The following is a 13,697-nucleotide window of genomic DNA, read 5'->3' as shown; positions in this document are numbered from 1 at the left end:
AAAAGGAGAAAGGAGAAACATCTTCATTTCTGCTTGTTTTTTACTCTTGCTATGTGTGCTGCATTCTGCAATACACATAGAACCAGGAAAAGGCCTCCTGGGATGTTTTTGTGTTGGAAAGTGCTCCTTCCTGCACAAAAACAATCTTGGTGACAATGCAGGCACCTTTGTCCGCCTCCCCCCATTCCGCTCGGAGGCCACCAAAATCATCTGCAGCATAACCCAGGATTCGTCCCTCAGCCCTACCCTCTTCAACATCTACATGGCCCTGCTCGCTAACATCGTCCGATCCCACAACTTCAACATCATCTGATACGCCGACGACACCCAGCTGATCCTCTCCCTTACCAAGGACTCCGCCAAGACCAACCTTCATGAAGGAATGAAGGCCATCGCTGAATGAATGAGGAACAGCTGCCTCAAACTCAATTCCGACAAGAAGGAAGTCCTCATATTCGGCTCCACCCCCTCCGCATAGGATGACTCCTGGTGGCCTGCCACTCTCAGAGCTGCCGTGACTACCACCGACCACACACGCAACCTAGGATTCATCTTAGACTCCTCATTATCCATGACCGTGCAAGTCAACGCTATCTCCTTCTCCTGCTTCAACACCTTCCACATGCTCCGAAAAATCTACAAATGGATACCCACTGAAACCTGAAGAACAGTCACCCAAGCCCTCGTGAGCAGCAAACTGGACCATGGCAATGCCCTCCACGTAGGAACCACGGCCAAACTCCAGAAGAGGCTGCAACGCATCCAGAAGCCTCATCCTGGACATCCACAGCCACTGCCACATCACAGACGACCTGAGAAACCTGCACTGGCTCCCAGTCAACAAGAGAATTACCTTCAAACTCCTCACCCACGCTCACAAAGCACTGCACAACACCGGACCAGAATACCTGAACAGACGGCTCTCCTTCTACACCCTAACCCGGCATCTCCCATCCATCCGCCTCACCCTTGAAACCGTCCCACGCGTCTGCAGAACTACAACCGGCGGTAGATCATTCTTGCACCTCGCCACCAAAAAGTGGAACACTCTTCCTATCCACCTCCACCAGACCAAAGACCTCCTTACCTTCAGGAAACTTCTGAAGAACTGGCTGTTCAAGCAGTAACAGCACCTCCCCCCTTCTCCCTCCCCCTCCTCAGCGCCTCGAGACCCTCATGGGTGAGTAGTGCAGTTTACAAATTCCTGATTGATTGATGGATTGATTGACTGCATCATTGTGAAAGGGTACCTATGATGCCATTAGGCAGCCAAAAAGGCACTAGCACAGATGGTAGGGACAGGAATGTGTGGTATTGCATAGATACAGTGCATTTCTCCCTTTTCTTTTTGACAGAAGGCAGTTCAGCATGACTTGCTGTGCTGTCTTGCTCCAAAATTTCACAAATTTGACCCTATGTGTCTCAGGACCACGGCAACATTGTCTGCAAAGAACATCTTCAATTTTAATTGAGATGGCACATTTAGCATCAAAACTACCAATCAATCAATCAAAGTTTATTGCCTTGTCTGAATGCAGTACAACTTTTTGTTTGAAAATAGCAATTAAAAAACAAGCATTGACAAATAAAAAAGGTCTCAGTTTCTGGGCGTCTATCCCTGGATGAGTTTCGACATAGATATCGACAATGATACCATACCTCCACTCACGATGGGAAATGAGTTTTACCGCCATGGATTTCACGGTTTTGGGGACTTTGATTACTATTTGGAGAATCCTGAGAATAGAAATATTGAGATGTTATCCGATACAATGGGCAATTTAGGGTTTTCACAACTGATCAAACATCCTACACATTTAGCTGGCCATACATTGGATGGTTTGTTCTCTAATAATAACAAGCTCCAAGTAATGAGAAATCCTCTGTCACTATGGTCAGATTGCAAAGCAGTGATGTTTAGTATTAATCTCCCCAAGTAACAATGGCAGGGTGCATACTCCCTAAGCATTAAGAGAAGAGCCTGGAAGAAGGTGAACTCAGCAGGTTGATTCTTCAGCTTCTTCTCTGTTTAATACTTGGTGATGCTCTGCACCTCTGCGTCCAAACAAGTACCCTCAGTATGAGGATGCCACATATACACAAGATATATGTACACAATACCAAAAATATGCAGTAATAGCAAAAGGAAGTAATGCAAGCAATGTAAAGTTACAGTAGATTACAATAGGAGCACATAGGTATAGGGGCAACACAAACCATATACTCCAAAAGTGGAATGCGAACCACGAATGGACCCCAAACCTATGTAAGCTTGTAGAGGGTCGCCGGGACTGTAAGAAAACAGTGAGGGTTAGAAAAATAGCCCACCCCAAGACCCTGAAAAGTAGGTGTAAAATGCACCTATAACCCCCAGAGAGCACAGAAGTAGTGGTAGGGGGTTTCTGCAAGGAAGACCAACACCAGCAAAGCAACAACGGTGGATTTCCGGACCTGAGTACCTGTGAAACAAGGGGACCAAGTCCAAGAGTCGCGACAATGTCGCGAGTGGGCAGATGCCCAGGAAATGCCAGCTGAGGGTGCAAAGAAGCAGCCACCTGATGGAAGAAGCTTTGGTTTCTGAAAGAACGAAGAGGACTAGGAACTTCCCCTTTGGAGGACTGATGTACCACGTAGTGCCGAGGCTTACAGAGGTGTTCACACGCAGAAAGACTGCAAACAAGCCTTGCTAGCTGCAATGGTCACGGTTAGGATTTTTGGATGCTGCTGTGGCCCAGAAGGGACCAGGATGTCGCCACTTGGATGAGGAGACAGAGTGGGCACCCAGCAAGTCAGGGAGCCCTCACAGAAGCAGGCAGCACCCGCAGAAGTACCGAATCAGAAACTTAGAAGAGGAGTGAACCGGAGTCCACCAGAAGTCAGAAAAGGGAGTACCACGATGCCGGAGGACAACTCAGAAGGTTGTGCACTGCTGGTTAGAGTGTCGGGGACCCAGGCTTGGCTGTGCACAAAGGAAATCCTGGAAGAGTGCACAGGAGCCGGAGCAGCTGCAAATCACGCAGTACCCAGCAATGCAGTCTAGCGTCGGGAGGCAAGGACTTACCTCCACCAAACTTTGACTGAAGAGTCACTTGACTGTGGCAGTCACTTGGACAGAGTTGCTGAGTTCCAGGGACCACGCTCGTCGTGCTGAGAGGGGACCCAGAGGACCAGTGATGCAGTCTTTTGTTGCCTGTGGTTGCAGGGGAAGATTCCGTCGACACACAGGAGATTTCTTCAGAGCTCCTCCAGGGTGCCCCAGACCTCTGCCATCTTAGAAACAGAGGTGTTGCTGGCACACTGGACTGCTCTGAGTGGCCAGTGCCATCAGGTGACGTCAGAGACTCCTCCTGATAGGCTCTTACCTTTCTTACTAGCATATCTTCCTTCCTAAGTAGCCAAACCTCCTATTCTGGCTATTTAGGGTCTCTGCTTTGGGAATTCTTCAGATACCGAATGCAAGAGCTCACCAGAGTTCCTCTGCATCTCCCTCTTCACCTTCTGCCAAAGGATTGACCTCTGACTGCTCAGGACGCCTGCAAAATTGCAACAAAGTAGCAAAGACGACTACTGCAACCTTGTATCGCTTCATCCTGCTGGCTTTCTCGCCTGTATCCTGGTGGTGCATGCTCTGGGGATAGCCTGCCTCCTTCCTGCACCAGGAGCTCTTAAGAAATCTCCTGTGGGTCGACGGAATCTTCCCCCTGCAACCGCAGGCAACAAAAGACTGCATTACCGGTCCTCTGCGTCCCCTCTCAGCACGATGAGCGTGGTCCCTGGAACTCAGCAGCTCTGTCCAAGTGACTCCCACAGTCCAGTGACTCTTCAGTCCAAGTTTGGTGGAGGTAAGTCCTTGCCTCCCCACGCTAGACTGCATTGCTGGGTATTGCGTGCCCAGCTCCTGTGCACTCTTCCAGGATTTCCTTCGTTCACAAACAAACCTGGTTCCCCGACACTCGAACCTGAAGTGCACAACCTTTTGAGTTGTCCTCGGAGTCATGGGACTCCCTTTTCTGACTTCGGGTGGACTCCAGTTCACTCCTCTTCTAAGTGCCTGATCCAGTACTTCTGCGGGTGCTGCCTGCTTCTGTGAGGGCTCCCTGACTTGCTGAGCGCCCCCTCTGTCTCCTCATCCAAGTGGAGACTTCCTGGTCCCTCCGAGGCCACAGCAGCATTCAAAAACCCTAACCGCAGCTAGCAAGGCTTGTTTGTGGTCTTTCTGCGTGGGAACACCTCTGCAAGCTTCTTCACGACGTGGGACATCCATCCTCCAAAGGAGAAGTTCCTAGTCCGTTTCGTTCTTGCAGAACACCAAGCTTCTTCCATCCGGTGGCAACTTCCCTGCACCCTCAGCTGGCATTTCCTGGGCATCTGCCCACTGTCGACACTGTTGCAACTCTTGGACTTGGTACCCTTGTCTTACAGGTACTCAGGTCCGGAAATCCACTGTTGTTGCATTGCTGGTGTTGGTTTTCCTTGCAGAATCCCCCTATCACAACTTCTGTGCTCTCTGGGGGTTGTAGGTGCACTTTACACCTACCTTACAGGGTTTTGGGGTGGGCTATTTGTCTAACCCTCACTGTTTTCTTACAGTTCCAGCGACCCTCTACAAGCTCCCAAAGGTTTGGGGTCCATTCGTGGTTCGCATTCCACTTTTTGAGTATATGGTTTGTGTTGCCCCTATACCTATGTGCTCCTATTGCAATCTATTGTAACTTTACACTGCTTGCATTACTTCCTTTTGCTATTACTGCATATTTTTGGTATTGTGTCCATATATCTTGTGTATATTTGTCATCCTCATACTGAGGGTACTCACTGAGATACCTTTGGCATATTGTCATAAAAATAAAGTACCTTTATTTATAGTATATCTGTGCATTGTGTTTTCTTATGATATTGTGCATATGACACCAGTGGTATAGTAGGAGCTTTGCATGTCTCCTAGTTCAGCCTAAGCTGCTCTGCTATAACTACCTTCTATCAGCCTAAGTTGCTAGAAACACCTCTTCTACACTAAGAAGGGATAACTAGAACTGGCACAAGGTGTAAGTACCTCTGGTACCCACTACAAGGCAGGCCAGCCTCCTACATTCGTGGCAGCGGTGGGATAAGTACTTGTAACGACTTACCACTTTGTCATTTTGTACTTTTCATAAGAGAACAATATACAAAACAAGTTCAGTCTATGTACACCTAACCAAAAAGTTTTGCTTTTCTTCTCTTACACTATCTGCTAAGTGCTGAAAAGTACTCCTAAAACTTTCTAAAAGTTTCAAAAAGTTTCCAAAAGTTTTTTTTTTTTCCTGTACTTTAAAAAGTCCTGAAACTTTTACTCTCTTCTCACTGTCTCTAAACCTTCTTCTATCATGTCTGATGTAGGAACTTCTCTTAAAATGGTCAATACAACGTATGACAATCTTAACTTTAAGAGCCTAAGCAGTCTCTGCATTGATGGAGGTTTAGTAGTAGGAAAGAACCCTTCTAGAGAATTTCTGTTTAACATGCTCATTGAGAATGATAAGTCCCTAGCTGGTACTTCAACTGAGAAGTTAGTAGATAGCTCACACTCTGACTCAGGGGAGCCCCTTGAAGGAGGTGTACAGGGTTCTCTTCCAAATCTGCCCCTTAGCAGACCACCTAGCAATGCTGGTAGTAATAGAAGCTCTCATCATAGTAGGGATGCTTTTGTTCCTGGAGGCCAGGTTATTAGAGTGCAAGCTGTTAGGGACAGGTCTCCCTCTGTTGGTTCCAATATATCCTCAGTGTCTAAACATTCCCAACCCACCCACCCTGAAGACAACATGTTAGAAATGGAACTCAAAAAGTTGAGAGTGGAAGAGACCAGGCTGAAGCTTAAACAGCAACAGCTGGCTCTAGACAGGGAATCCCTAGAACTGGAGAAAGAGAGACAGAGGTTGGGGTTTGGACCCCATGGTGGCAGCAGCAGTATTCCTGATAGCAATCCTGTGAGAGAGCATGATTCTAGGAATCTGCACAAGATAGTTCCCCCTTACAAGGAGGGGGATGACATTAACAAGTGGGTTGCTGCACTTGAGAGAGCCTGTATGGTACAGGGGGTCCCTCAAAGGCAGTGGGCTGCTATCCTATGGCTATCTTTCAGTGGAAAGGGTAGGGATAGGCTCCTTACTGTTAGAGAAAGTGATGCCAATAATTTTTCAGTTTTGAAGGATTCACTCTTGTATGGATTTGGCTTAGCCACTGAACAATACAGGATTAAGTTCAGAAACACCAGAAAAGAGTCCTCACAAGACTGGATAGACTTTGTTGACTGTTCAGTGAAGGCCTTGGAGGCGTGGTTACATGGCAGTAAAGTTTCTGACTATGAAAGCCTGTATAATCTTATTCCGAGAGAGCATATTCTGAATGACTGTGTGTCTGATTTGTTACACCAATATCTAGTGGACTCAGATCTGACCTCTCCCCAAGAATTGGGAATTAAGGCAGACAAATGGGTCAGAACAAGAGTGAACAGAAAAGTTCATACAGGGGGTGACAAGGATGGCAAGAAGAAGGATGGTAAGTCTTCTGACAAGGGTGGGGACAAATCTAAAAATGAGTCTTCATCAGGCCCACAAAAACACTCTGGTGGGGGTGGTGGGTCCAAATCCTCTTCAAATCAAGTAAAAAATCCTTGGTGTTATTTATGTAAAGTGAAAGGCCATTGGACAACTGATGCCAGTTGTCAAAAGAAAAACAACAAACCTCCCACTACCACAACCCCTACTGCAACCTCTAGTGCCCCTAGTAATAGCAGTGGTGGTGGGAGCAATCCTACTAATAGCCAATACAAAGGAGTAGCTGGGCTCACTTTTTGTAATTTAGTTGGGGTTGGTCTTGTTAGGGAGACCACAGAGGCTGTGCTAGTCTCTGCAGGTGCCATTGATTTGGCCACCTTAGTTGCTTGTCCCCATAATATGGATAAGTACAAGCAACTTCACCTAATCAATGGTGTTGAGGTTCAGGCCTACAGGGACACTGGTGCCAGTGTTACAATGGTAATAGAGAAACTGGTCCACCCTGAACAACACCTACTTGGTCACCAGTACCAAGTGACAGACGCTCATAACAACACTCTTAGCAACCCCATGGCTGTTGTGAATCTCAACTGGGGTGGGGGGAGGGGGTTCTGGTCCAAAGAAAGTTGTGGTTGCTTCAGATTTACCTGTAGACTGTCTACTAGGAAATGATTTAGAGACATCAGCTTGGGCAGAAGTGGAGTTGGAGGCTCATGCAGCAATGCTGGGCATTCCTGGGCATATTTTTGCTTTAACCAGGGATCAGGCCAAAAAGCAAAAAGGACAGGGTGACTTGGATCCTGGAACAATGGACCAAGTGCTCCCTAAAGCTAGGGGTAGCAAGGGTAAATCCCTGCCCACTATCCCTCCCTCTACAGATGATTCAACTTCCGAGGAAGAAAAATTTCCTCCCTGTGCAGAACCTTCACCAGAGGAGCTGGCAGCAGACACTGCTGTGCTTTTGGGTGGAGGGGGGCCTGCCAGGGAAGAGCTGAGTGTGGCACAGCAATCCTGTCCCACATTAGAGGGTCTCAAACAGAAAGCTGTCAAGCAGCAAAATGGGGATGTCAGTGACTCACATAGAGTTTACTGGGAGGACAACCTCTTGTACACAGAGGCAAGGGATCCAAAACCCGGAGCAGCCAGGAGATTGGTCATTCCCCTGCAGTACAGAGAGTTCCTCCTAACTCTGGCACATGACATTCCCTTGGCTGGGCACTTGGGCCAGATAAAAACATGGGAACGGCTTGTCCCTCTGTTTCACTGGCCGTGGATGTCAGAAGACACAAAAGATTTTTGTAAGTCTTGCGTGACCTGCCAAGCCAGTGGCAAGACTGGTGGCACTCCAAAGGCTCCCCTTATTCCACTACCTGTGGTTGGGGTTCCGTTTAAAAGGGTAGGGGTTGACGTAGTTGGCCCCCTTGACCCTCCTAATGCTTCAGGCAATAGGTTTATGTTGGTGGTAGTGGACCATGCCACAAGATATCCTGAAGCTATTCCTCTAAGGACCACTACAGCACCTGCAGTGGCGAAAGCCCTCCTGGGAATCTTTTCCAGGGTGGGTTTTCCAAAAGAGGTTGTATCAGACAGGGGTAGCAACTTTATGTCTGCATACTTGAAGGCCATGTGGAAGGAATGTGGTGTAACATACAAATTCACCACACCTTTTCATCCACAAACAAATGGACTGGTAAAGAGGTTTAATAAAACTCTCAAAGGAATGATAATGGGACTCCCTGAAAAACTCAGGGGAGTTGGGATGTCCTGTTACCTTGCCTCCTTTTTGCTTACAGGGAGGTACCCCAAAAAGGAGTGGGCCTCAGCCCCTTTGAACTCCTATTTGGACACCCTGTAAGAGGTCCTATAACACTTGTGAAGGAGGGTTGGGAACAACCTTTAAAAGCTCCTAAGCAAGACATAGTGGACTATTTACTTGGCCTAAGATCCAGAATGGCTGAGTACATGAAAAAGGCCAGCAAAAACCTTCAGGCCAGCCAAGAGCTCCAAAAGCAATGGCATGACCAGCAGGCTGTTCTGATTCAGTACCAACCAGGACAGAAGGTGTGGGTATTGGAGCCTATGGCACCAAGAGCACTCCAAGACAAATGGAGTGGACCCCATCTCATTGTTGAAAAGAAGGGCAAGGTCACCTACTTGGTTGACCTAGGCACTGCCAGAAGTCCCCTTAGGATGCTCCATGTTAACCGTCTAAAACCCTACTATGACAGGGCTGATCTCACTCTGCTCATGGCAACAGATGAGGGAAAGGAAGAAGAGAGTGACCTTCTCCCTGATCTCTTCTCTTCCACAGAAGAGGATGCTCTAGTGGAAGTTGTAGTTGTGGCAGACTGTCTTACTGCTGAGCAGAAAGACAACTGCATAAATCTCCTAGGTCAGTTCTCTGAACTCTTTTCAACTGTGCCAGGCACCACATCTTGGTGTGAACACACAATTGATACTGGAGACAGCATGTCTGTCAAAAGTAAAATCTATAGGCAGCCTGACCATGTCAGAGACTGCATAATGCAAGAAGTTCAGAAAATGCTTGAACTGGGAGTGCTTGAACATTCTGAAAGCCCATGGGCCTCTCCTGTGGTGCTTGTACCAAAGCCTCATTCAAAAGATGGAAAAAGGGAGATGAGGAGATGATGTCACTGTGTGACATAGGTATGTTGACGTTACAAATGAAAGAGCTTTTTGACACTGTAATTGTTAATACACTATTAATACACTATTCCGAAATCACAGACTGACTCCAGATTGTTTTGTGCTTTAAGGTGTTTATTTTAGTGCTAAATATTGGAGGGGGTAGCCAAATGGTGAGGGGTGATGGTGGAGGAATGTCCATGGCAGAGTCCAGTCTATTAGTCTCACAGGTGCATTGCATAAATGGGCATAGGAATTGGAGCTGGGGCAGTTTAAGGATGGACAGGGTGAACAAGTGGGACAGAAGGATGACATTCAGGGTGGTCTCATTTCTTGGCGGGGGTCTTGGCATCGTTCTCTGTCTTTGTCCTGGATCTCGGGGACCGTTTTTGAGGTGGTGCCTTCCACTAGCTCCAGTGTAGGTGGTGGGCAGTTCATCGTCCAGGCTAGTGTCAGGGGCCCCTTGTAGTGCCACAGTGTTCCTCCTGGTGTTAGGTACTTCCTTCAGCACCCCTACGATGGTGCCCAGGGTGGAATTGATGGCTCTGAGTTCTTCCCTGAAGCCCAAAAATTGTTCCTCCTGCAGGCGCTGGGTCTCCTGAAACTTGGCCTGTACCGTTGCCATCGTCTCCTGGGAGTGGTGGTAGGCTCCCATGATGTTGGAGAGGGCCTTGTGGAGAGTGGGTTCCCTTGGCCTGTCCTCCCCCTGTCGCACTGCAGCCCTCCCAGTTCCACGTGTGTTCCTGGGCCTCCGTCCCCTGGACCGTGTGCCCACTCCCACTCCCCCCAGGTCCCTGTTGTTGTTGGGCTGGTGGGTTATCCTGGGTTCCCTGTAGTGGTAGACACACTGCTGATTGACGGGTCCTGGGGACGGAGGTATGGGCCCGCTGGGTGGGTGCTGTGCTGGTGTTCCAGACGGGAGAAGCTCTATAGTGGCCTGTGACTGTGTTATGGGAACCGACTGTCCCGAGGTCCCCGATGGGCCGGGCTGGTCATCTAGATCCAGTTGGACAGAGGTGCTGTCATCACTGTGGGCCTCTTCTGTTGGTGGTGTGGACATGTGTGGACCCTCCTGTCCGGTGTTGTGGGTAGGGGTCCTGCAAGGGTATAAAAGGATGTTTATTATATCTGTGTGTGCCATGGTGTGCAATGGTGGGTGACCGTGTACCCCAGTGCTTGCATTCCTGTGTGGGACCTTCTGTGATGATGGTTTAGGGGGGTGTATGGGTATGTGCAGTGGACATGCTTTAGTAATGGGTGTCCATGCTTTGATGTTGCACGCAAGGCGTGGTGTTAGGATGTGTGGTTTGTGATGTTGGGACATTTGTGAGGAGTTAGAGTATTGGGGGTGAGGGTGAGGGTGGGGGTATGTGATGGCATGCAGGTAGGGTGGGTGAATGTAATAGTTAAGATTTGATTTACCAGAGTCCATTCCTCCAGCTACTCCTGCAAGGCCCTCAGGATGCAGAGTCGCAAAGACCTGCTCCTCCCATGTTGTTAGTTGTGTGGGAGGAGGCGGGGGTCCGCCGCCTGTCTGCTGAACCGCAAGGTGTTACTGCCTGCAAGGTGTCCGTCACATGCTGATCTGCGGGAGTTGACTTAGTTTCTGCTTCCATCAGGGCAACTCCTCCTACTTGCCTTTTCACACAGCCCATTCTTTGGTTTCTTAGAACAATCTATCACAAAATGCCCAGATGCTCCACAATATAAACACAGTTGATTTGCTTGTTGCTTTTCCTTCTCGTCTTTGGACAAAGGTCCTCTAATTGAACCAATTTGCATAGGTTCCTCCATAGCTGTACCTTCTCCTCCTTTAGTATGTTCCCCTTTTACTCCCTCAAATCTTGGTGGGATGGGACGATAATCTCTTCTCTCCTCAGCTCTTCTCTCAGTTAATCGATGGTCTATTTGTAACACTAAATCAATTGATTCTGAAGCTTCAGTAGGTCTATTCGGGATTTGCGCCAATGCATCCTTCAATTAATCTTTTAGACCTTGATAAAAGACTGCAGCCCTCTTTGACTCTGGCCAGTTAGTTTCTACTATTTTTTTATTAAAATGAGCCAAGTAGGCAATTAAATCTTTGTTTCCTTGCTTTATTTCTAAAAGTTCATTATCTGTGGCTTGAGCTGCAGTTCACCGATCAAATATCCTCAGAAACTCTTCTTTAAAACTTTGAAAATCATATAGAATCGGATCATTTCTAGCAACAATTGGCATGGACCAAGCAGCTGCATCACTAGTCAGATAAGACAATATGAATGCCGCCTTGGACTGATCCTCAGAGAAAATTAAGGGCCTACACAAGACCCAGACACCTCTGTGAAGAGGGGGAGAAGAGCAAATTATCTGTATTTCCAAAGAAATCCGCTAGGGCAAAGGTGTCACCCCCACGTGAATCTATTGTGTTGAGTTATATTACAGATATTGCAGCTGAAGCTGAATCCAAGATGGCCTTCAGGATGAGCCGGCATTGGTTATCATTCTAGTGTTGCTCTGCCCAGATCAAGAGTAGATTAGGCGTGTGCTGCTGCACACTTCAACTGAGCCCTGACGTGAGTTTGGCAGCAGTACTTTGGAGAGCTTTTCCCTGAGGTAAAAAGTGCTGATGAAGATGCCACAGTACAAAGAATTGAAACGAGTATTAAGTACGTCTCCAATGAACATTACAGTGTGACGACAGCAAGATGTTTCTAAGCGTCCCGCAGCATAATAAGAAGTATGCTTAGAAATTTGGGTGTAAACTTGAGGAGGGCAATTCAAAGGTCATAAAGGGAGTCAACAACCTTTTTATTTGACATTTCAAGTGTTGGAGCAATTAGCAGACATATGAAAAAAGATTAATTGGTTGAATTCAGTATAAGGAATATTTTACAATCTCGTAAAAGATGTGTTCAACGGTTTTGATGAAAACATAAATGAGAAAACCCTCATTCAAAGAGCATTGCTACATAGAAGGAAGTTTAAAGAAACAGTCAATAAGAATTGCAGTTTCCCAAGATTAATGACAGAATAAAGGCTATATATATATATATATATATATATATATATATATATATATATATATATATATATATATAAAGCAACATTATTTCACAAAAGGAAAGTAAGGCAATATATGAACTGATATTATTTGCCTACAGAGACATTAATATTCCAAGACCAAACATCAAACTGATTACAGATCAAAGCCTTGCATGTAATCTATTTACCATAAATTGAATCACATGTAAGTTGAGAGAAAGAGAGAGCAAATTCCTCAGGAAGTTCAGGTAAAGGGTGTAAGGCTTAAAAGAAGAAAGACATTTATTAATTCTAGTAAATTATAGTTGTTAAAGAAAGAATATGTGTCCCTAGTAACTATGATTGTGATTGCTTTAGGTCTCGCCTCTTGAACAATATAGAAGAGTCACATAGATGGAACTGAAAGAAGAAGAAGCAGACCTGCTGAGGCTGTCTCTCTTGTCCCATTCCCCTTTCCCATTCCAGGGTGCTATAAACGAGATTCTATTCTGTTGCGAGCAGCTTGGGTTGGGAATTGAGGACTAGTCATCTGCTCCTCAGGGAATCAAATGAAGGTACTCTGACACTTGGAACTTGTAGCTCTGGCCCCCAATACTCCATCCTGCAATGCACAGCTTCCTGAGTGGTTCTCCGACAGTGTGGGAAACTTTGTCGTAGTGCTGCGTGGGCCTCTTCTGCAACCTTCTCATCCCCATTCTGCGCAACCTGGTCTTCTGTGGGCTCGCTGAGTTGCTGAGTGCCCCCTCTGACTATCCCTCCTGGGTAGAGTCCACCTGGTCCTTTCTGGTCACCGGTAGCGCCATTTTCTGCTAACCATGAGCTTTGCGTGTGCCAAGGCTTGTTGGCAGACTTTGCAAACCCAACTACAGTCCTCTATCTGGTGTGGGACACCACTTGCACCCTTCAGGAACCCAACTTGGTCTTCTTGGGTGCAGTATTGACATCTTTTCTCCACCGCTGGTTCTTCTTTTGCACCTTCATCCAAGATAGCAGGGGCTCCTGTTCTTCCAGTAATCTTCTGTGTTTATTGAACTTGGTCCCCTTCTTCCACAGCTCTTCTTGTCCAAAAATCCACTGTTGGTGTCTTGCAGTCTCTTCTGGGTTTTGCATAATTCTTCTCCTGTATGTGTACTGGGAAAGATACTGTGATTTACTCCTGTTTTCCTGGTCACTGGGTTCAGTTGTAGTACTTACCTTTGGGCTTTCCTAGTATTCCCAGCTCCCCTCTACACAGTACACTTGCCTAGGTGGGGGACCGACTTTCGCATTCCACTTTCTTAGTATATGGTTTTTGCTCCCCCTTGGCCCATTTCTATCTATTGTGGTTTTCACTATTTGCACTTTTTTTCTAATTGTTTTTATGTCTATGTCTGCATACTGGTGGACATAGTTTGTGTATTACTTACCTCCTAAGGGAGTATAGTCTCTATGGTATATTTGGTATTTGTGTCACAAAAATAAAGTATCTTTATTTTTGTAACACTGAGTGTT

The 13,697-nt window shown here is 46.8% G+C and overlaps 1 protein-coding gene across 1 annotated transcript in view; it reads right to left on the bottom strand.

Moving 5' to 3' along the window:
• LOC138279155 (vomeronasal type-2 receptor 26-like) overlaps positions 1–775 on the bottom strand; it is a 307,217-nt gene extending 306,442 nt beyond the window's left edge. The window contains exon 1 of the mRNA XM_069219377.1: positions 651–775. Coding sequence (XP_069075478.1) covers positions 651–775 — 125 coding nt within the window. The remainder of the gene's footprint in view (positions 1–650) is intronic.
• Positions 776–13,697: the final 12,922 nt, after the last annotated feature.

This window comes from Pleurodeles waltl, unplaced genomic scaffold (assembly GCF_031143425.1).
Source record: "Pleurodeles waltl isolate 20211129_DDA unplaced genomic scaffold, aPleWal1.hap1.20221129 scaffold_68, whole genome shotgun sequence".
Lineage (NCBI taxonomy): Eukaryota > Metazoa > Chordata > Amphibia > Caudata > Salamandridae > Pleurodeles > Pleurodeles waltl.
The sequence above is the reverse complement of the archived record's forward strand: the minus strand, read 5'-3'. Positions and strand labels throughout refer to the sequence as shown.